The sequence below is a fragment of the Cheilinus undulatus genome, linkage group 9, assembly GCF_018320785.1.
Source record: "Cheilinus undulatus linkage group 9, ASM1832078v1, whole genome shotgun sequence".
Taxonomy (NCBI): domain Eukaryota; kingdom Metazoa; phylum Chordata; class Actinopteri; order Labriformes; family Labridae; genus Cheilinus; species Cheilinus undulatus.
In genome coordinates this window covers 281503-304649 of record NC_054873.1, presented here as the reverse complement: position 1 = coordinate 304649, position 23147 = coordinate 281503, and the positions used below count along the sequence as shown (strand labels likewise).

Below are 23147 nucleotides of genomic sequence, written 5' to 3'. Positions count from 1 at the left end.
TGAACGCTGCTACTTTAGCTGTGCTGTAATAATTCAGTCAGACCGGAGAACCAGTGGAGGACGTGACAGGCACGGGGCCCTCCACATCCATTATTTCCCCCTTTTTACAGAATTATTGATCAAAAATACATCCTACTTCCTAACTCAATGTGAAACCAACCAGAACAACTGTCAGCAGAGTTTCCTCTACAGAATAAAAACCTGCAAACATTGTTGACCAAACAACATCAGAGCCATGGTCATGTTTCAGTGACCAAAGCTCTGAAAACGGGGCCACAGGGTAGGTTTATTTTAAATATTTGTTAAAATAACAGAACTGATCTACAAATGGAGAAAAGATGTCATAATTCACACAAATATCTATATTCTATTTATATCTGGTCACCATCAGCTGCTTTAATGCCACTGAAACAGGACTAAGTTCATGTGATCCAGAATCCCTGCTAGTCCAGAATCCCTGCTAGTCCAGAATCCTGCTAGTCCAGAATCCTGCTAGTCCAGAATCCTGCTAGTCCAGGGCCCCAGCTAGGTCCGCCTCTGCTCAGCACAAACAACTGAGACAAAAAAAAAGTCATGCAGTGCGCCTGCGCAGAGCTCTCCACCGGAAGCTGAGTTGTCAGTTTTGTTTTGGTGGCTGGCAGGCACGTGAGCTGCTTACGTCACCGTCAGAGAACGTCGACATGGCGGCGGATTGTTTGTTAAAGGTAAAAACCTGAAAAGATTGTTCATGTTTAAAAACTCTGTTAGATTAAGAACTGTATAACTTTATCTCAGGGTAAATAACAGGCTCAGAGTGACGTCACTGTAGAGCTTCCCGCCTCAGGTAGCTCAGAGCTAATGATGAGTTAGCTCCGGTTAGCCGCTGTGCTAACTGAGGCTAACGGTGCTAACAGTGTAGTTACATCACGATCAGCTGAGAGCACGAGGACACAACACGACAACAACCCAGCATGGAGGCGAGTCTGACCGATTTAGACCGATTTAGACCGAGTTAACGCTAAAATACGGACTAACAGCTGTGCTAACTCCGGCTAACTGTTAGCGTAGCCTCCTCCTCACCCAGCTAGCTGGTTGTTGTTGACAGTCTGGGCCTGAGAGTCGGACCTGATAGAGAACTGGGTCAGTTCTCAGGACTATCAGACTGGGTCAGTAGAGCTCATAGAGGACTATCAGACTGGGTCAGTAGAGCTCATAGAGGACTATCAGACTGGGTCAGTAGAGCTCATAGAGGACTATCAGACTGGGTCAGTAGAGCTGATAGAGGACTATCAGACTGGGTCAGTAGAGCTCATAGAGGACTATCAGACTGGGTCAGTAGAACTCATAGAGGACTATCAGACTGGGTCAGTAGAGCTCATAGAGGACTATCATACTGGGTCAGTAGAGCTGATAGAGGACTATCAGACTGGGTCAGTAGAGCTCATAGAGGACTATCAGACTGGGTCAGTAGAGCTCATAGAGGACTATCGGACTGGGTCAGTAGAGCTGATAGAGGACTATCACACTGGGTCAGTAGAGCTGATAGAGGACTATCAGACTGGGTCAGTAGAGCTCATAGAGGACTATCAGACTGGGTCAGTAGAGCTCATAGAGGACTATCAGACTGGGTCAGTAGAACTCATAGAGGACTATCAGACTGGGTCAGTAGAGCTCATAGAGGACTATCAGACTGGGTCAGTAGAGCTCATAGAGGACTATCAGACTGGGTCAGTAGAGCTCATAGAGGACTATCAGACTGGGTCAGTAGAGCTCATAGAGGACTATCAGACTGGGTCAGTAGAGCTCATAGAGGACTATCAGACTGGGTCAGTAGAACTCATAGAGGACTATCAGACTGGGTCAGTAGAACTCATAGAGGACTATCAGACTGGGTCAGTAGAACTCATAGAGGACTATCAGACTGGGTCAGTAGAGCTGATAGAGGACTATCAGACTGGGTCAGTAGAACTCATAGAGGACTATCAGACTGGGTCAGTAGAGCTCATAGAGGACTATCAGACTGGGTCAGTAGAACTCATAGAGGACTATCAGACTGGGTCAGTAGAGCTCATAGAGGACTATCAGACTGGGTCAGTAGAGCTCTTAGAGGACTATCAGACTGGGTCAGTAGAGCTCATAGAGGACTATCAGACTGGGTCAGTAGAGCTCATAGAGGACTATCAGACTGGGTCAGTAGAGCTGATAGAGGACTATCAGACTGGGTCAGTAGAACTCATAGAGGACTATCAGACTGGGTCAGTAGAGCTGATAGAGGACTATCAGACTGGGTCAGTAGAGCTCATAGAGGACTATCAGACTGGGTCAGTAGAGCTGATAGAGGACTATCAGACTGGGTCAGTAGAACTCATAGAGGACTATCAGACTGGGTCAGTAGAGCTCATAGAGGACTATCAGACTGGGTCAGTAGAACTCATAGAGGACTATCAGACTGGGTCAGTAGAGCTCATAGAGGACTATCAGACTGGGTCAGTAGAGCTCTTAGAGGACTATCAGACTGGGTCAGTAGAGCTCATAGAGGACTATCAGACTGGGTCAGTAGAGCTCATAGAGGACTATCAGACTGGGTCAGTAGAGCTGATAGAGGACTATCAGACTGGGTCAGTAGAGCTGATAGAGGACTATCAGACTGGGTCAGTAGAGCTGATAGAGGACTATCAGACTGGGTCAGTAGAGCTCATAGAGGACTATCAGACTGGGTCAGTAGAGCTCATAGAGGACTATCAGACTGGGTCAGTAGAGCTCATAGAGGACTATCAGACTGGGTCAGTAGAGCTCATAGAGGACTATCAGACTGGGTCAGTAGAGCTCATAGAGGACTATCAGACTGGGTCAGTAGAGCTCATAGAGGACTATCAGACTGGGTCAGTAGAGCTGATAGAGGACTATCAGACTGGGTCAGTAGAGCTCATAGAGGACTATCAGACTGGGTCAGTAGAGCTCATAGAGGACTATCAGACTGGGTCAGTAGAGCTGATAGAGGACTATCAGACTGGGTCAGTAGAGCTCATAGAGGACTATCAGACTGGGTCAGTAGAGCTCATAGAGGACTATCAGACTGGGTCAGTAGAGCTCATAGAGGACTATCAGACTGGGTCAGTAGAGCTCATAGAGGACTATCAGACTGGGTCAGTAGAGCTGATAGAGGACTATCAGACTGGGTCAGTAGAGCTCATAGAGGACTATCAGACTGGGTCAGTAGAGCTCATAGAGGACTATCAGACTGGGTCAGTAGAGCTCATAGAGGACTATCAGACTGGGTCAGTAGAGCTGATAGAGGACTATCAGACTGGGTCAGTAGAGCTCATAGAGGACTATCAGACTGGGTCAGTAGAGCTCATAGAGGACTATCAGACTGGGTCAGTAGAGCTCATAGAGGACTATCAGACTGGGTCAGTAGAGCTCATAGAGGACTATCAGACTGGGTCAGTAGAGCTCATAGAGGACTATCAGACTGGGTCAGTAGAGCTCATAGAGGACTATCAGACTGGGTCAGTAGAGCTCATAGAGGACTATCAGACTGGGTCAGTAGAGCTGATAGAGGACTATCAGACTGGGTCAGTAGAGCTGATAGAGGACTATCAGACTGGGTCAGTAGAGCTCATAGAGGACTATCAGACTGGGTCAGTAGAACTCATAGAGGACTATCAGACTGGGTCAGTAGAGCTCATAGAGGACTATCAGACTGGGTCAGTAGAGCTCATAGAGGACTATCAGACTGGGTCAGTAGAGCTCATAGAGGACTATCAGACTGGGTCAGTAGAGCTCATAGAGGACTATCAGACTGGGTCAGTAGAGCTCATAGAGGACTATCAGACTGGGTCAGTAGAGCTGATAGAGGACTATCAGACTGGGTCAGTAGAGCTCATAGAGGACTATCAGACTGGGTCAGTAGAGCTCATAGAGGACTATCAGACTGGGTCAGTAGAGCTCATAGAGGACTATCAGACTGGGTCAGTAGAGCTCATAGAGGACTATCAGACTGGGTCAGTAGAGCTGATAGAGGACTATCAGACTGGGTCAGTAGAGCTCATAGAGGACTATCAGACTGGGTCAGTAGAGCTCATAGAGGACTATCAGACTGGGTTCTATGATAACCTGATCAATAATCTTGTTCTGTGGTGTTGGCAGCATCAGGATGATGATGAGCTCTGTGTGTGTTTCAGGTGGTGTTTGACCATGAAGGAGTTTTTGTACATGGCAGCAGTGATGACGACAGCACTGAGCAGGATATCCTGGTTTCAGGGTCGCTCCGGATTGTTGACAAGGTAAAATCACATGATTCTGTCTCTGTTCTTCATCAATCATATTTTCTGGATCTGTGTCGGTCCCTTCACTGATTTAAGCATGACATGAAAATACAAAAACTCTGCTGGTCAGCATCCCGCTGTGTCAGCAGGAGTCCGTCCTTCACTGTGGTGGTGGATCAGGGCGCTCAGACACGCCGCCACTGACAGGAGAAGGTTTTCTACGTCCCTCTGAAATCACCATTTCATTTACAACACAGCCCCACTGTCCTGACCCAGGTCTGACCCAGAACTTCAGAGGCAGGGTCTGTGCCTTTGGGCTGTAGTATGACGCAGCAATGACATCATCAAATGCAGAGGACAGAATGTTGATGAAGCTGGGGATGTTGGGGTCTTTTTTTACCTCCATTTTTGCTAAAGAGTAGGCGATAGTTGGAGACTCCACCCACTTTTCTAACAGAGGATAGTCGACAGGAGGGAGAGCCTGATGGTACTTCTGTTCTAACAAAGAGCTGTATGCTGACTTTAAATCAGGAGTCTCAGTTCTGATGACCTTTAACCTCCACACCTGCATGCTGACTTTAAATCAGGAGTCTCAGTTCTGATGACCTTTAACCTCCACACCTGCATGCTGACTTTAAATCAGGAGTCTCAGTTCTGATGACCTTTAACCTCCACACCTGCATGCTGACTTTAAATCAGGAGTCTCAGTTCTGATGACCTTTAACCTCCACCTGTGTTTTCTGTCAGTGTTATAGTGTTTTTATCTCTAATGATTGAAATGTTGGTTAAAGCCTGGGTGGGACTGGGGTTGATAGTTGGCTGGTAAATAAAGAGCGTGACCTTTTCTGTTTCTTCTCAGGATGCAGAGATGCTGGTGGACTTCAGACCTCTGGAGGACTCCGTCGACCCCTCTAACATGCTCTGTGCTGGAAAGGTTGGACTGTCTTTATAACTCTGATTCACTGTAGTGTGTCTGATGTCAGTGATGACATTTATTTGATGTTGTACTGATATTACTCATGGTTTTATTACAACAACTCTAATCTGATTAAAAAAGTCATCCTGAGGTTCAGTCCTCAGGACCAGATAGTTCTCCTTGGTTGGCTTGTTTCTCCAGCTCCTAGCTAGGATGCTAACATCAGTGTGATGTCCATCGGTGTTTTTTTCCTTTAGATTTCATGTATTTCTGCTTTTTGAAACTGATCCTAACGTGAAAGTGTTAAGAGTGTCTGATAAATATGTGTGAGGCTAAAGTCATAAAGGTGATCTAAATATCAATCACAATAACACAAAGATGAGGACTTTTGCCATTATTGATCAGCCCTAGAAACATGACAGGAAACAAAAACATGGCATAACATGGTAACCTGACAGATCCAGCAGGGGCCAGCAGAGGACTGAGGCTTCACTGTCCATGACTGTCATCCATCATTTTGGCTGTTTCTTGATGATGATTTTTGTCTGTTTGGGTTTCTTTCTCCTCAGGACTCCAGTTCAGTGGTAGAATGGGTGCATAGTTCTGGGGAGCGCTCCAGCCAGCTCTTAGAGACCCAACAGAGCTATGAGACTGAGTGGGACATGATCAATGCTGTGTCCTTTAGGAAGAGAGCCTGCACCAACGGAGACAACGGTGAGATCTTTAGATCTGTACAGTGACATCTGAAGATGTCTGGATAGTAAGACGAAACTACCGCAAGAAAATCTCAAGGTGTTGGGGAAAAAAGAAAACCGTTTATGTTAGAATAACATTAAGTCTATTTCAGCTGTAAATATCAGTCTCTATCAGCTGTAAATATAAGTCTGTATCAGCTATAAATATCAGTCTATATCAGCTGTAAATATAAGTCTGTATCAGCTATAAATATTAGTCTATATCAGCTGTAAATATAAGTCTGTATCAGCTATAAATATCAGTCTTTATCAGCTATAAATATCAGTCTATATCAGCTATAAATATCAGTCTATATCAGCTGTAAATATCTGTCTATATCAGCTGCATCAGTCTGTATAAGCTGTAAATATCAGTCTGTATCAGCTATAAATATCAGTCTATATCAGCTGTAAATGTCGATCTATATCAGCTATAAATATCAGTCTCTATCAGCTGTAAATATCAGTCTATATCAGCTGCATTAGTCTATATCAGCTGTAAATATCAGTTTATATCAGCTATAAATATCAGTCTATATCAGCTGTAAATATCAGTCTATATCAGCTGTAAATATCAGTCTATATCAGCTGTGAATATCAGTCTATATCAGCTGTAAATATCAGTATATGTCAGCTATAAATATCAGTCTATATCAGCTGTAAATATAAGTCTGTATCAGCTGTAAATTTCAGTCTATATCAGCTGTGAATATCAGTCTATATAAGCTGTAAATATCAGTCTATATGAGCTGTAAATATAAGTCTGTATCAGCCGTAAATATCAGTCTGTATCAGCTGTGAATATCAGTCTATATCAGCTGTAAATATCGGTCTATATCAGCTGTAAATATCGGTCTATATCAGCTGTAAATATCGGTCTATATCAGCTGTAAATATCAGTCTATATCAGCTGTAAATATCAGTATATGTCAGCTATAAATATCAGTCTATATGAGCTGTAAATATAAGTCTGTATCAGCCGTAAATATCAGTCTGTATCAGCTGTGAATATCAGTCTATATCAGCTGTAAATATCGGTCTATATCAGCTGTAAATATCAGTCTATATCAGCTGTAAATATCAGTATATGTCAGCTATAAATATCAGTCTATATCAGCTGTAAATATAAGTCTGTATCAGCCGTAAATATCAGTCTGTATCAGCTGTGAATATCAGTCTATATCAGCTGTAAATATCGGTCTATATCAGCTGTAAATATCGGTCTATATCAGCTGTAAATATCGGTCTATATCAGCTGTAAATATCGGTCTATATCAGCTGTAAATATCGGTCTATATCAGCTGTAAATATCGGTCTATATCAGCTGTAAATATCAGTCTATATCAGCTGCATCAGTCTATATCAGCTGTAAATATCAGCCTATGTCTGCTGTTTATATATCAGCCTTTGTCAGCTGTAGATATCAGTCTATATCAGCTGTAAATATAAGTCTGTATCAGCTATAAATATCAGTCATTATCAGCTGTAAATATAAGTCTGTATCAGCCATAAATATCAGTCTATATCAGCTATAAATATCAGTCTATATCAGCTGTAAATATAAGTCTGTATAAGCTATAAATATCAGTCTATATCAGCTGTAAATATAAGTCTGTATCAGCTGTAAATATCAGTCTATATCAGCTGTAAATATAAGTCTGTATCAGCTATAAATATCAGTCTATATCAGCTGTAAATATAAGTCTGTATCAGCTATAAATATTAGTCTATATCAGCTGTAAATATAAGTCTGTATCAGCTATAAATATCAGTCTTTATCAGCTATAAATATCAGTCTATATCAGCTATAAATATCAGTCTATATCAGCTGTAAATATCTGTCTATATCAGCTGCATCAGTCTGTATAAGCTGTAAATATCAGTCTGTATCAGCTATAAATATCAGTCTCTATCAGCTGTAAATATATGTCTATATCAGCTGCATTAGTCTATATCAGCTGTAAATATCAGTTTATATCAGCTATAAATATCAGTCTATATCAGCTGTAAATATCAGTCTATATCAGCTGTAAATATCAGTCTATATCAGCTGTGAATATCAGTCTATATCAGCTGTAAATATCAGTATATGTCAGCTATAAATATCAGTCTATATCAGCTGTAAATATAAGTCTGTATCAGCTGTAAATTTCAGTCTATATCAGCTGTGAATATCAGTCTATATCAGCTGTAAATATCAGTCTATATGAGCTGTAAATATAAGTCTGTATCAGCCGTAAATATCAGTCTGTATCAGCTGTGAATATCAGTCTATATCAGCTGTAAATATCGGTCTATATCAGCTGTAAATATCGGTCTATATCAGCTGTAAATATCGGTCTATATCAGCTGTAAATATCGGTCTATATCAGCTGTAAATATCGGTCTATATCAGCTGTAAATATCGGTCTATATCAGCTGTAAATATCGGTCTATATCAGCTGTAAATATCGGTCTATATCAGCTGTAAATATCAGTCTATATCAGCTGCATCAGTCTATATCAGCTGTAAATATCAGCCTATGTCTGCTGTTTATATATCAGCCTTTGTCAGCTGTAGATATCAGTCTATATCAGCTGTAAATATAAGTCTGTATCAGCTATAAATATCAGTCTATATCAGCTGTAAATATAAGTCTGTATCAGCCATAAATATCAGTCTATATCAGCTATAAATATCAGTCTATATCAGCTGTAAATATAAGTCTGTATAAGCTATAAATATCAGTCTATATCAGCTGTAAATATAAGTCTGTATCAGCTGTAAATATCGGTCTATATCAGCTGTAAATATCGGTCTATATCAGCTGTAAATATCGGTCTATATCAGCTGTAAATATCGGTCTATATCAGCTGTAAATATCGGTCTATATCAGCTGTAAATATCAGTCTATATCAGCTGCATCAGTCTATATCAGCTGTAAATATCAGCCTATGTCTGCTGTTTATATATCAGCCTTTGTCAGCTGTAGATATCAGTCTATATCAGTCAGCTGTTATTTTCAGACTTTTATATGACTCTTTTTAATTATCTTAGTTAATTTGTTTGCACATGTTACTTGTTCTCCCTGTTCACGGTCTGTCAGGAACTCTCAACAGTCATGAGCGGAGTCGGTGGGCGTTCAGCTTCAGTATCAGTGAGCTTAGATCGATCCGCATGAAGGAGGAGGGATGGTCCGTCATTGTCTTCACGTTGAGGGAGTCCTCGTCCTCACCACCTCCTCTTCACTTCCACCAGGGCGGCAGCACCGAGTTCATGGACTGTCTGAGGAGGTTCGCTCTGCTCAGCGAGTGAGTAAACTTTTCTGTCACGTCTGATTTACCACAGCTATCACACAGATATAGACAATAAATACACATCTGACCTACTGTTGTTAGTTTACAGATGTACAGTTAAAGCTGTTCATATTTATTTCATATTCATATTTATTCTGTGGCTCTGTCTCATGTGTTTCTGGTGGTTCATATTTATTCTGTGGCTCTGTCTCATGTGTTTCTGGTGGTTCATATTTATTCTGTGGCTCTGTCTCATGTGTTTCTGGTGGTTCATATTTATTCTGTGGCTCTGTCTCATGTGTTTCTGGTTCATATTTATTCTGTGGCTCTGTCTCATGTGTTTCTGGTTCATATTTATTCTGTGGCTCTGTCTCATGTGTTTCTGGTGGTTCATATTTATTCTGTGGCTCTGTCTCATGTGTTTCTGGTTCATATTTATTCTGTTGCTCTGTCTCATGTATTTCTGGTGGTTCATATTTATTCTGTGGCTCTGTCTCATGTGTTTCTGGTGGTTCATATTTATTCTGTGGCTCTGTCTCATGTGTTTCTGGTTCATATTTATTCTGTGGCTCTGTCTCATGTATTTCTGGTTCATATTTATTCTGTGGCTCTGTCTCATATGTTTCTGGTTCATATTTATTCTGTGGCTCTGTCTCATGTGTTTCTGGTTCATATTTATTCTGTGGCTCTGTCTCATGTGTTTCTGGTTCATATATATTCTGTGGCTCTGTCTCATGTGTTTCTGGTTCATATTTATTCTGTGGCTCTGTCTCATGTGTTTCTGGTTCATATTTATTCTGTGGCTCTGTCTCATATGTTTCTGGTTCATATTTATTCTGTGGCTCTGTCTCATGTGTTTCTGGTTCATATATATTCTGTGGCTCTGTCTCATGTGTTTCTGGTGGTTCATATTTATTCTGTGGCTCTGTCTCATGTTTCTGGTGGTTCATATTTATTCTGTGGCTCTGTCTCATGTGTTTCTGGTGGTTCATATTTATTCTGTTGCTCTGTCTCATGTGTTTCTGGTGGTTCGTATTTATTCTGTTGCTCTGTCTCATGTGTTTCTGGTGGTTCATATTTATTCTGTGGCTCTGTCTCATGTGTTTCTGGTGGTTCATATTTATTCTGTGGCTCTGTCTCATGTGTTTCTGGTGGTTCATATTTATTCTGTGGCTCTGTCTCATGTGTTTCTGGTAGTTCATATTTATTCTGTGGCTCTGTCTGATGTGTTTCTGATGGTTCATATTTATTCTGTGGCTCTGTCTCATGTGTTTCTGGTAGTTCATATTTATTCTGTGGCTCTGTCTCATGTGTTTCTGGTGGTTCATATTTATTCTGTGGCTCTGTCTCATGTGTTTCTGGTTCATATTTATTCTGTGTCTCTGTCTCATGTGTTTCTGGTGGTTCATATTTATTCTGTGGCTCTGTCTCATGTGTTTCTGATGGTTCATATTTATTCTGTGGCTCTGTCTCATGTGTTTCTGGTGGTTCATATTTATTCTGTGGCTCTGTCTCATGTGTTTCTGATGGTTCATATTTATTCTGTGGCTCTGTCTCATGTGTTTCTGGTGGTTCATATTTATTCTGTGGCTCTGTCTCATGTGTTTCTGATGGTTCATATTTATTCTGTGGCTCTGTCTCATGTGTTTCTGGTGGTTCATATTTATTCTGTGGCTCTGTCTCATGTGTTTCTGATGGTTCATATTTATTCTGTGGCTCTGTCTCATGTGTTTCTGGTGGTTCATATTTATTCTGTGGCTCTGTCTCATGTGTTTCTGCTGACTCTCCTCTGTTTGCCTCGTCTCTATGCTAATTCCTCAGATTAAATCTCTCTGTGGTTGTTCTGCAGAGAGCGTCTCTGCTGATATCTGTTATTAAAGTTCTTATCTTAGCCTTTCATAATCAAAGCCCTCCATTAACCCCTCAGTGATGTCATCAATGCCGTCTGCATGCTGATTGGCTGATTGCTTCTCCCTCTGTTAGCATTAAACAAATATATGTAAATGTAACATATAATGTCAAATACAGGAGATGTGATCAGCTCTTACCTCTAATGTTGTCTTTTCTGTTATTCTCTGGTTTAAATCAATATTTTTAAATTCATGTGTCCCCTAAAGAAGAACAAGACTGGGTTTTTTAGGATGTTCTCCTTCTGGAGGTTTTATCTGGGGAGATATTTTCATGGTTAACTGGAACTATAAAGCTCTTTCATATTTAGATTGTGTGGTTCTCTGTAGTTTCCTCACAGGTCCCCTCTCAGTCAGACAGCTGATGTCTGTTGTTGGTGGTTGTTGTGTCTGACGCCATGATGAGGAAGTGGATGCAGGCGTGACTCCTCCTCCTGTTTCAGATGCCCCGCCCTCTTGAACAGAGTTGTGAAATGTTTGCTGAATACGTGGCCCTCTGACACACCTGTCCTGTCCTGAGAAACAGATTTGTGAAGCCACCTCTCCGTTGTCTCTCTGGTCCAAACATGTCAGCTTTTTTCAACTGTTATCAAAGTCTGCAGGAATCTGCCCAAAGTTTAGAATAAAAAATAATATTTTAACCAGCATTGGGTGTGAAGGACTGGTATTTTAATGCAGTGTTATCAAACCTGATATTGATTAGTGATGTACGATCTGATGGGCTTGATTGGTATTTCTGACTGATATGTTAACTGTAAATATCATGTAAGCATTAGTGTGGTTTTAGTGGGGACCAACAGAACTTTTATTCAATTCTAAAGAGTTTTACGGACTAAAGCTTTAGGTCCGGACTACGTTTATAGATCACTGAGTCCATCAGATCTGATCTCATTCCTCATGACTGTGTGGGTGTGCAGGTCTCCAGAGGACAGCTCCTGTCTGATGGTCAGCACCCCCAGTAAGGCCCTGTCTCAGTCCTTTGAGAATCTGCTGGACGACAACAACTTTGGCCTCGTTCACGTAAGACTCCAACACAGACGCCACGTTCAAGACCATTCATACATTCTCAAGAGGAGGGGTTTACTAGATCTGAGGATCCTCTGATCTGAACCAGCCCACAGTCAAGATCTGATCCCAGCACTCAGGTTTATAGTCAGGTTTCTGGTCAGGTTTCTGATCAGGTTTATGATCAGGCTTCTGATAAGGTTTATCATTAGGTTTATGATCAGGTTAATAATCAGGTTTTTGATCAGGTTTCTGGTCAGGTTTATGATCAGGTTTATGATCAGGTTAATAATCAGGTTTTTGATCAGGTTTCTGGTCAGGTTTATGATCAGGTTTATGATCAGGTTAATAATCAGGTTTTTGATCAGGTTTCTGGTCAGGTTTATGATCAGGTTTATGATCAGGTTAATAATCAGGTTTCTGATCAGGTTTCTGGTCAGGTTTATGATCAGGTTAATAATCAGGTTTTTGATCAGGTTTCTGGTCAGGTTTATGATCAGGTTTATGATCAGGTTAATAATCAGGTTTTTGATCAGGTTTCTGGTCAGGTTTATGATCAGGTTTATGATCAGGTTAATAATCAGGTTTTTGATCAGGTTTCTGGTCAGGTTTATGATCAGGTTTATGATCAGGTTAATAATCAGGTTTCTGATCAGGCTTCTGGTCAGGTTTATGATCAGGTTTATGATCAGGTTAATAATCAGGTTTTTGATCAGGTTTCTGGTCAGGTTTATGATCAGGTTTATGATCAGGTTAATAATCAGGTTTCTGATCAAGTTTCTGGTCAGGTTTATGATCAGGTTAATAATCAGGTTTTTGATCAGGTTTCTGGTCAGGTTTATGATCAGGTTTATGATCAGGTTAATAATCAGGTTTCTGATCAGGTTTCTGGTCAGGTTTATGATCAGGTTAATAATTAGGTTTCTGATCAGGTTTCTGGTCAGGTTTATGATCAGGTTTATGATCAGGTTAATAATCAGGTTTTTGATCAGGTTTCTGGTCAGGTTTATGATCAGGTTTATGATCAGGTTAATAATCAGGTTTCTGATCAGGATTCTGGTCAGGTTTCTGATCAGGTTTATGATCAGGTTAATAATCACGTTTATGATCAGGTTTCTGGTCAGGTTTATGATCAGGTTTATGATCAGGTTTATGATCAGGTTAATAATCAGGTTTCAGGTTTCTGATCAGGTTAATAATCAGGTTTCTGATCAGGTTTCTGATCAGGTTTCTGATAAGGTTTATAATCAGGTTTGTAATCAGGTTTATGATCAGGTTAATAATCAGGTTTTTGATCAGGTTTATGATCAGGTTAATAATCAGGTTTCTGATCAGGTTTCTGGTCAGGTTTATGATCAGGTTAATAATCACGTTTATGATCAGGTTTCTGGTCAGGTTTATGATCAGGTTAATAATCAGGTTTCTGATCAGGTTTCTGGTCAGGTTTCTGATCAGGTTTCTGATCAGGTTTATGATCAGGTTAATAATCAGGTTTATGATCAGGTTTCTGGTCAGGTTCATGATCAGGTTTATGATCAGGTTAATAATCACGTTTATGATCAGGTTTCTGGTCAGGTTTATGATCAGGTTTATGATCAGGTTTCTGGTCCGGTTTATGATCAGGTTAATAATCAGGTTTCTGATCAGGTTTCTGGTCAGGTTTATGATCAGGTTAATAATCAGGTTTCTGATCAGGTTTATGATCAGGTTTATAATCAGGTTTATGATCAGGTTTATGATCAGGTTAATAATCACGTTTCTGATCAGGTTTCTGGTCAGGTTTATGATCAGGTTTATGATCAGGTTTCTGGTCCGGTTTATGATCAGGTTAATAATCAGGTTTCTGATCAGGTTTCTGGTCAGGTTTCTGATCAGGTTTATGATCAGGCTTCTGATCAGGTTTGTAATCAGGTTTATGATCAGGTTTATAATCAGGTTTATGATCAGGTTTCTGGTCCGGTTTATGATCAGGTTAATAATCAGGTTTCTGATCAGGTTTCTGGTCCGGTTTATGATCAGGTTAATAATCAGGTTTCTGATCAGGTTTCTGGTCAGGTTTCTGATCAGGTTTATGATCAGGCTTCTGATCAGGTTTGTAATCAGGTTTATGATCAGGTTTCTGGTCCGGTTTATGATCAGGTTAATAATCAGGTTTCTGATCAGGTTTCTGATCAGGTTTATGATCAGGTTTATGATCAGGTTTATGATCAGGTTTATGATCAGGTTTGTAGTCAGGTTTGTAGTCAGGTTTATAATCACGTTTATGATCAGGTTCATGTTCAGGTTTTTGATCAGGTTTATAATCAGGTTCATGTTCAGGTTTATGATCAGGTTTATGATCAGGTTTATGATCAGGTTCATGTTCAGGTTTATGATCAGGTTTATGATCAGGTTTATGATCAGGTTCATGTTCAGGTTTATGATCAGGTTTATGATCAGGTTTATGATCAGGTTCATGTTCAGGTTTATGATCAGGTTTATGATCAGGTTCATGTTCAGGTTTATGATCAGGTTTATGATCAGGTTTATGATCAGGTTCATGTTCAGGTTTATGATCAGGTTTATGATCAGGTTCATGTTCAGGTTTATGATCAGGTTTATGATCAATACCTTGATCGCTCCCTTTGTCTCCTGCAGAAGTTTAAGAAGGACCCGTATGTCACCACGCTGGGAGGCTTCTCCAAGGTCACCAACTACATCTTCGACGCCTTTAAAGGGACGGAGGAGCAGCACCAGCGCCCCCCGGAGGAGGTGGCTGACCTTCTGGGAGAGGTGATCCCCGGTCTGGAGATCAACCAGCAGGAGGAGCCGGGCTTTGAGGTCATCACCAGGGTGAGACCAGGAGACCAGAATCCTGCTGCTGTCTAATGGTCTAAAGGTACACTTAATCATCTAATAACTCTGTGTCCGCTCAGATCGACCTGGGGGCGCGGCCTCAGGTGAGCAGGGCGGGGCCTGTGTCAGTGGAGGACTGGACCAAACACCAGGACCAGGAGGGGAGGATGATGGACGTCCCCCGCCTCAAACAGGCCGTCTTCAAGGGGGCAAGTCCTCGTTATTATTGATTATCTATAATTATTATACATTTATATAATCATTGATCAATGTTAGACTCTCATCAGAGCTCTGTTTATCTCTATCGACCAATACTGACCAGTTTTGATAAGTATTGATCATTGATTACATCTCTGTTGATCAAAATTGATCAGTATTGACCAGTATTGATCAGTATTGACCAGTTTTGATCAATATTGATCAGTATTGATCAGTATTGATCAGTATTGACCAGTATTAACCAGTATTGGTTAAAATTGATCAGAATTGATCAGTATTGACCAGTATTGATCAGTACTGACCAGTATTGGTCAGAATTGATCAGAATTGATCAGAATTGATCAGTATTGATCAGTACTGCCAACTCTAGCACCAACTAGGGAGCAAGGACGCTGTTTAACAAAAAGAAATTATTATCTTTCCTTCCGTCCTTCCTTCTTTCCTACCCTATTTCCAGCCTTCCTTCCTTCCTTTCTTACCCATCATGCTCTGGGGCTGCTCCTCATGGTCTGTGTTAATCCTCCAGGGTCTGTGCCACGCTGTGAGGAAGGAGGCCTGGAAGTTCCTGCTGGGTTATTTCCCCTGGGAGAGCACACTGGAGGAGAGGAAGGCTCTGCAGAGGAACAAAACGTAGGAACCACGACACACGGAGGCTGCACGCCAGACACACACACGCCACGACCACTGTGGACGCCACAAATACACACAAACACAGCATATGCACACACACGCCACGACCACTGTGGACGCCACAAATACACACAAACACAGCATATACACAAACACCACAAATACACACAAACACAGTATATACACAAACACCACAAATACACACAAACACCACAAATACACACAAACACCGCAAATACACACAAACACCGCAAATACACACAAACACCACAAATACACTGGGCGCGGTGTACACACACGCAGATACACACAAACACCATACACACACAGATGCTGGGCACCGCAAATGCACTCCACACAGATGCACTGGGCGCCGCAGATGCTGGGTGCAGATGCGCACACCCGCAGATGCTGGGCGCCGCAGATGCACACGCCGCAGATGCACAGCGCGCAGATGCTGGGCGCATGCACCACAGATGCACCACCCGCAGATGCGCACACCCGCAGATGCACTGGAGCGCCGCAGATGCACACAAACACCACAGATGCACACGCAGATGCTGGGCGCCTCACATGCGCTGGACGCCGCAGTGCGCACACCACAGATGCACACACCGCGATGCTGGAGCAGCAGATGCGCACACGCAGATGCACTGGAGCGCCGCAGATGCACCACAGATGCACACGCAGATGCACACGCCGCAGATGCGCACTGGGCGCATGCTGGGCCGCAGATGCTGGACACACACCGCCAAATGCTGGGCGCCATGCGCACATACACACAAAACCGCATGCGCAACGTACCAGATGCACACGCACCGCAGATGCACACAAATGCACCCGCCACAGATGCGCAAGGCGCCGCAGATGCACACAAAACGCACACACACCCAGATGCACACAAACGCACAGATGCACTGGAGCGCACACCACGCAGATGCACCACACACACGCAGATGCACTGGGCGCATGGTGCACTGGGCGCATGCCGCATATGCGCACACCGCAGATGCGCACAAACCAAATACACAAAACATAGATATACACAAACACATAATACACAAACACAGAATACACACAAAAACACAAACACACATGGATACACAAATGCACACAAATACATGAAATAAACCTCAAATACACAAATACACACAAAACACACAAATGCACACGACACAAATACACACAAATGCACAAATGCACACAAACACCACAGATGCACAAAAACAACACAAATACACACAAAGACGCACAATCACACAAATGCACACAAACGCACAAATGCACTGGCACCAAATGCACTGACACACAAATGCACAAACGCACAAATGCACCATGATGCACAAACACGCAGATGCACCACAGATACACTGGAGCGCATGCGCCAAGGCACAGATGCTGGAGTGCAGATGCTGGAGCGCATGATGCGCACAGTGCCGCAGATGCACCAACCGCAGATGCGCACAAACGTACAGATGCACAACGCCGCAGATGCACGCAGCGCATGATGCACTGGAGCAGATGCGCGGGCGCACAATGCGCAGCGCCGCAGATGCGCACAAACAGTGTGCGCAGCGCCGCAGATGCTGGAGTGCGCAGATGCGCTGCAGATGCGCAACGTACCAGATGCACAGCGCCGCAGATGCTGGAGCGCCGCAGATGCACGCAATGCAGATGCTGGAGCGCCGCAGATGCACTGGCAGACACAGCGCCGATGCACACCGCCTGGATGCTGGAGCGCAGATGCACTGGGCGCATAGATGCACAGGCGCAGACTGGACCGCAGATGCACTGGGCGCGCAGATGCTGGGTGCATGCACTGGGCGTGGATGCACTGGGCGGCGCGATGCGCACTGGGCGCGTGGTGCGCGCAGATGCGCGCACAGATGCTGGAGCGCCGCAGATGCACAGGGCGCCGCAGATGCACACCTGCACTCACAGATGCACTGGGCGCCGCAGATGCGCACTGGGCGCCGCAGATGCGCACCACGCCGCAGATGCTGGAGCGCCGCAGATGCACAGCGCCGCATATGCACACCTGCAGTATGCACTGGCGCCGCAGATGCGCACAAACACCGCGTATGCACACGCCGCAGATGCACTGGACGTAGATGCACTGGCGCCGCAGATGCGCACACGCAGATGCACTGGGCGCAGATGCTGGAGCGCCGCAGATGCACTGGAGCGCCGCAGATGCACTGGGCGTGCCAGATGCACTGGGCGCAGATGCACTGGGCGCGGTGTGTGCACACACGCCGCAGATGCACACAAACGCCGCAGATGCGCACCGGGCGCATATGCGCACAAACGCAGATGCACACGCATGATGCACAGGCGCCGCAGATGCTGGGCGCCTGGGATGCGCAGCGCAGATGCACTGGGCACGTAGATGCGCAAACACCGCAGATGCACGCAAACACAACGCCGCATGCACAAATACCTGGGCCGCAACGGCGATGCACACGCCGCAGATGCGCACGCGCGGTGTGTGCTGGAGCGCCGCAGATGCGCACAGAGCAGATGCTGGGCGCATAGATGCTGGGCGCCGCAGATGCTGGAGCCGCAGATGCTGGGCATGCACTGGAGCACCGCAGATGCACTGGGCGCCGCAGATGCTGGGCGCATGCACTGGGCGCGCAGATGCTGGGCATGAATGCGCACTACGCTGGGCGCCGCAGATGCACTGGGCGCAGATGCACAAACGCAGATGCACAGGCGCCACAGATGCACTGGGTGCGCAGATGCTGGGCACCTACGCACCACGCAGATGCTGGAGCGCACAGATGCTGGGCGCCATGCGCGCAAATACACGCAGATGCTGGGCGCCGCAGATGCACTGGACACACCGCACGCATGATGCTGGAGCGCACGCAGATGCACTGCACGCACAGATGCACGCAAATGCGCACCACGCCGCAGATGCGCACATGCGCAGATGCGCACAGACACGCATGTGCACAAGCACGCAGATGCGCACACAGTGCGCGCAAACACTGGGCGCAGATGCACGGAACACTGGAGCGCCCAGATGCACAGATGCGTAGATACACACGCAGATGCACTGGGCGCCGCAGATGCTGGGCGCCGCAGATGCACTGGGCGCACAGATGCACACAGACGCATAGATGCACTGGGCGCAGATGCTGGAGCGCCGCAGATGCACTGGGCGCCGCAGATGCTGGGCATGCCCGCAGCGTCGCAGATGCGCACACACCGCAGATGCGCACAACACCGCAGATGCGCTGGAGCGCCGCAGATGCGCGCAGACGCCGCAGATGCTGGGCGCCTGGACGCACAGATGCTGCACACGCCGCAGATGCGCACGGCGCAGATGCACAACACCGCAAATGCGCACAAACATGCTGGGCCGCAGATGCACACCTGGATGCACAGCACCGCAGATGCACAACGCCTGGAGTACACTGGCGCAGATGCACTGGGCATGCAAGATGCACACACCTGGATACACACAAACGGGCCAGATGCACTGGGCACCGCAGATGCACAACGGGCCTGGAGATGCGCACAAACGATGCACTGGGCAGATGCACACAACACGCACGCACAGACACCACAGATGCTGGGCACCGCAGATGCCTGGAGCCTGGCAGATGCACTGGGCACCAGATGCCCACACACGCCCAGATGCACTGGAGCGCCGCAGATGCACTGGGCCGCAGATGCACTGGGCACCGCAGATGCTGGAGCGCCGCAGATGCGCACCGCAGATGCACAAACACCGCAGATGCAAACACTGGGCGCCGCAGATGCACTGGGCACAGATGCACAAACGGGCCGCAGATGCTGCGACCACCACAGATGCACGCACCGCAGATGCACACAAAGGCGCACAGTCACCACATGCACAAACACGCATGCTGGAGCGCCGCAGTTGCACTGGGCACCAGATGCGCACTGGGCGCATGGATGCGCACGGCCATGCACCAGACACCGCAGATGCACACAGATGCACTGGAGCGCCAGATGCTGGGCCGCAGATGCTGGGCGCAGATGCACTGGGCACCGCAGATGCGCACCACGCCGCAGATGCACTGGGCGCATGCCTGGGCACGCAGATGCTGGAGCGCCATGACTGGGCGCCGCAGTACTGGGCGCCGCATACGCACAGCAGATGCACACAACACCGCAAATGCACTGGGCGCCACAGATGCACACGCCTACCGCAGATGCACACGCAGATATGCACAACGACCAGATGCACACAAACACCGCAGATGCACTGGCGCCGCATGCTACGTAGATGCACAACACGCAGATGCGCACGCCTGGTGCTGGGCACCAGATGCACTGGGCGTAGATGCACAAGCGACACAAATGCACTGGCACCGCAGATGCGCACACACCGTATGCACTCGGGCCGCAGATGCACAAACACCGCAGATGCACTGGAGCGCAGATGCACTGGACACGCAGATGCGCAACGCACCAGATGCACACGCAGATGCGCACACGCGCATGCACCGCAGATGCACCACACGCATGCCCTGGGCATGCAGATGCACAAACACGCAGATGCACAGCCCTGGATGCACTGGCGCGCATGCACTGGGCGCGCGTATGCGACACCAGATGCACTGGGCACGCAGATGCGCACACGCAGATGCTGGAGCGCGCAGATGCACTGGGCGCCACGCTGGGCGCAGATGCACTGGGCGCAGATGCCCTGGGCGTCAGATGCGCACCACGCCGCAGATGCACACACGGGCCTGATGCGCGCACCGCAGATGCACACGCGCGTATGCTGGGCACCGCAGATGCACCTGGGCGCAGTGCGCACGCACTGGAGCGCCGCAGATGCTGGGCGCCACGTATGCACGCACGCCACCGCAGCTGTGGACCGCAGATGCCTGGGCCGGCGTATGCACTGGAGCGCCGCAGATGCACTGGACGCCGCAGATGCACTGGGCACAACTGGAGCGCATGCTGGGCACCGCAGATGCGCTGGGCCGCATGATGCGCACAAACACCGCAGATACACACAACGCAGATGCTGGGCAGATGCTGGACGCCGCAGATGCACTGGAGCGCCGCAGATGCTGGGCACAGCCGTGCGCTGGGCGCAGATGCACTGGGCGCGGTGTATGCTGGGCGCCGCAGATGCTGGAGCGCCGCAGATGCTGGGCGCGCAGATGCCGCAGATGCTGGGCCGCAGATGCACTGGAGCGCCTGGAGATGCACTGGGCGTACAGATGCGCGCGTACGATGCGCACGCGTATGCACTGGGCGCAGATGCGCAGATGCGCGCAGATGCACTGGGCGCACAAACTGGGCCGCAGATGCGCACCAGATGCAGATGCACACAGATGCACTGGGCGGGCGCAGATGCTGGGCACGCAGATGCACAGCAGATGCTGGGCACCGCAGATGCGCTGGAGCGCATAGATGCACACGCCGCAGATGCACTGGGCACCGCAGATGCACAGACGCATAGATGCACTGGGCCGCAGATGCACACACACCGCAGATGCGCACAACCGCAGATGCACACCGCAGATGCACTGGCGCGGCGTATGCTGGGCCGCAGATGCTGGGCACGCAGATGCTGGAGCACAGATGCACCGCAGATGCACAAACGCCGCAGATGCGCACAAACGCGCACAGACGCCGCAGATGCGCAACACGCAGATGCGCACACACGGCGTATGCTGGAGCGCCGCAGATGCGCAGGCCGGTGTATGCGCACGCCGCAGATGCACACGCATATGCACGGGCGCAGATGCACAGGGCGCCGCAGATGCGCTGGAGCGCACAGATGCACTGGGCACGCAGATGCACGACGCCGCAGATGCACTGGGCGCGCCGCAGATGCGCACGCGCAGTACTGGAGCGCATGCTGGGCGCGTAGTGCACCACGCGCAGATGCACACAAACACCACATGCGCACACGATGCACACAAACACATAGATGCACAAACACATAAATGCACACAAACACCACAAATACACACTGCCACAAATACACACAAACACCACAAATGCACAAACACCGCAAATGCACAAACACAGATACACCACGCCGCAGATGCGCACAACCGCAGATGCGCACAAACGCAGATGCACTGGGCGCAGATGCGCACAATGCTCAGCATGCGCTGGGCCGCATGCGCAACGCACGCACAAACACCGCAGATGCACACGCAGATGCGCACACGCACGCACACGCAGATGCGCACCACAAATGCGCACCACCACAACGCATATGCACACAACGCCGCAGATGCACACAGATGCACTGGAGTGCAGATACACAAACACGCAGATGCTGGAGCACCGCAGATGCACTGGAGCACCGCAGATGCACACAGCATGCTGGGCGCAGACACACTGGAGCGCCGCAGATGCACACAAACACCTGGATGCACCACCAGATGCCCTCACGCAGATGCACTGGAGCGCCGCAGTGCACTGGACACCGCAGATGCACACAGACGCCATGCGCACAAACGCCGCAGATGCACTGGGCACAGATGCGCAACACCGCAGATGCACACACAAATGCGCACAAACGTACCATGCACTGGGCAAGATGCTGGACGCCGCAGATGCACACCATGCTGGAGCGCAAATGCACGCGCACATAGATGCACAAACACCGCAGATGCGCAACACGCAAACGCCAATGCGCACACACAGATACACACAAACCGCAGATGCACACGCAGATGCGCACACCTGCAATACACACAAACACAGTCGCCAAATACACACAACACACAAATGCACACACACCCACAGTTACACTCACCAAATGCACACAAACACAGATGCACACACCGCAAATGCACAAACGACAAATGCACACCGCATGCACAAACACGCAAATACACACCACGCCGCAAATACACAACACCATGCACTGGGCGCTGCAAATGCACACCACCAAATACACACAAACACCGCAGATACACACGCCAAATGCACAAACGGGCCTACACACCGCAGATGCACACACCCGCAGATGCACACCGCAGATGCGCACTGGCGACAGATGCTGGACACCGCAAACTGGGCGCGGCGTATGCACGCGCGTACACACACCGGCGCCGCAGATGCACACACAAATACACAGACGCATACACAAACACCGCAGATACATGCACAAACGCATACACTGGACACCGCAGATGCACTGGAGCGCAGATGCACAAACGCCGCAGATGCTGGAGCGCAAATGCACCTGGGCACAGATGCCACAGATGCACTGGGCGTGCTGCACACACGCCGCAGATGCACACAAACACGCAGATGCGCACAATACAAGATGCACACGCGCGTATGCTGGACACCGCAGATGCGCACCGCATACACTACGCAGATGCACACAGATACACTGGGCGCCACATATGCGCACGCCACG

At 47.3% G+C, this 23147-nt stretch overlaps 2 protein-coding genes across 3 annotated transcripts in view; one reads left to right on the top strand and one right to left on the bottom strand.

Moving 5' to 3' along the window:
* Positions 1 to 565: 565 nt before the first annotated feature.
* The window catches only part of tbc1d15 (TBC1 domain family, member 15), a 41527-nt gene continuing 18945 nt past the window's right edge, over positions 566 to 23147 (top strand). Inside the window, exons 1-9 of one of the 2 annotated variants that reach the window (XM_041795550.1) lie at positions 566 to 704; positions 4164 to 4265; positions 5107 to 5181; positions 5733 to 5877; positions 8984 to 9188; positions 11998 to 12100; positions 14723 to 14917; positions 15001 to 15129; positions 15666 to 15769. In XM_041795550.1, the coding sequence (XP_041651484.1) occupies positions 681 to 704; positions 4164 to 4265; positions 5107 to 5181; positions 5733 to 5877; positions 8984 to 9188; positions 11998 to 12100; positions 14723 to 14917; positions 15001 to 15129; positions 15666 to 15769 (1082 nt within the window). In that variant the 5' untranslated portion in view covers positions 566 to 680. Of the gene's footprint in view, positions 705 to 862; positions 957 to 4163; positions 4266 to 5106; positions 5182 to 5732; positions 5878 to 8983; positions 9189 to 11997; positions 12101 to 14722; positions 14918 to 15000; positions 15130 to 15665; positions 15770 to 23147 lie in introns of those variants that run through there. The other variant, XM_041795551.1, reaches the window with a different exon arrangement.
* LOC121515015 (carboxypeptidase Y-like) lies at positions 9201 to 11401 on the bottom strand. The gene is made up of 2 exons (XM_041795552.1): positions 10943 to 11401; positions 9201 to 10858 (listed from the first exon to the last, which is right to left on the bottom strand). Exon 2 carries the CDS (start codon positions 10856 to 10858, stop codon positions 9272 to 9274), a length of 1587 nt encoding a protein of 528 aa, XP_041651486.1. The 5' UTR covers positions 10943 to 11401; the 3' UTR covers positions 9201 to 9271.

Coding starts and splice junctions, on each gene's coding strand:
- LOC121515015 (XM_041795552.1), bottom strand. CDS start 10,858: ATGAGACAGAGCCACAGAATAAATATGAACCACCAGAAACACATGAGA.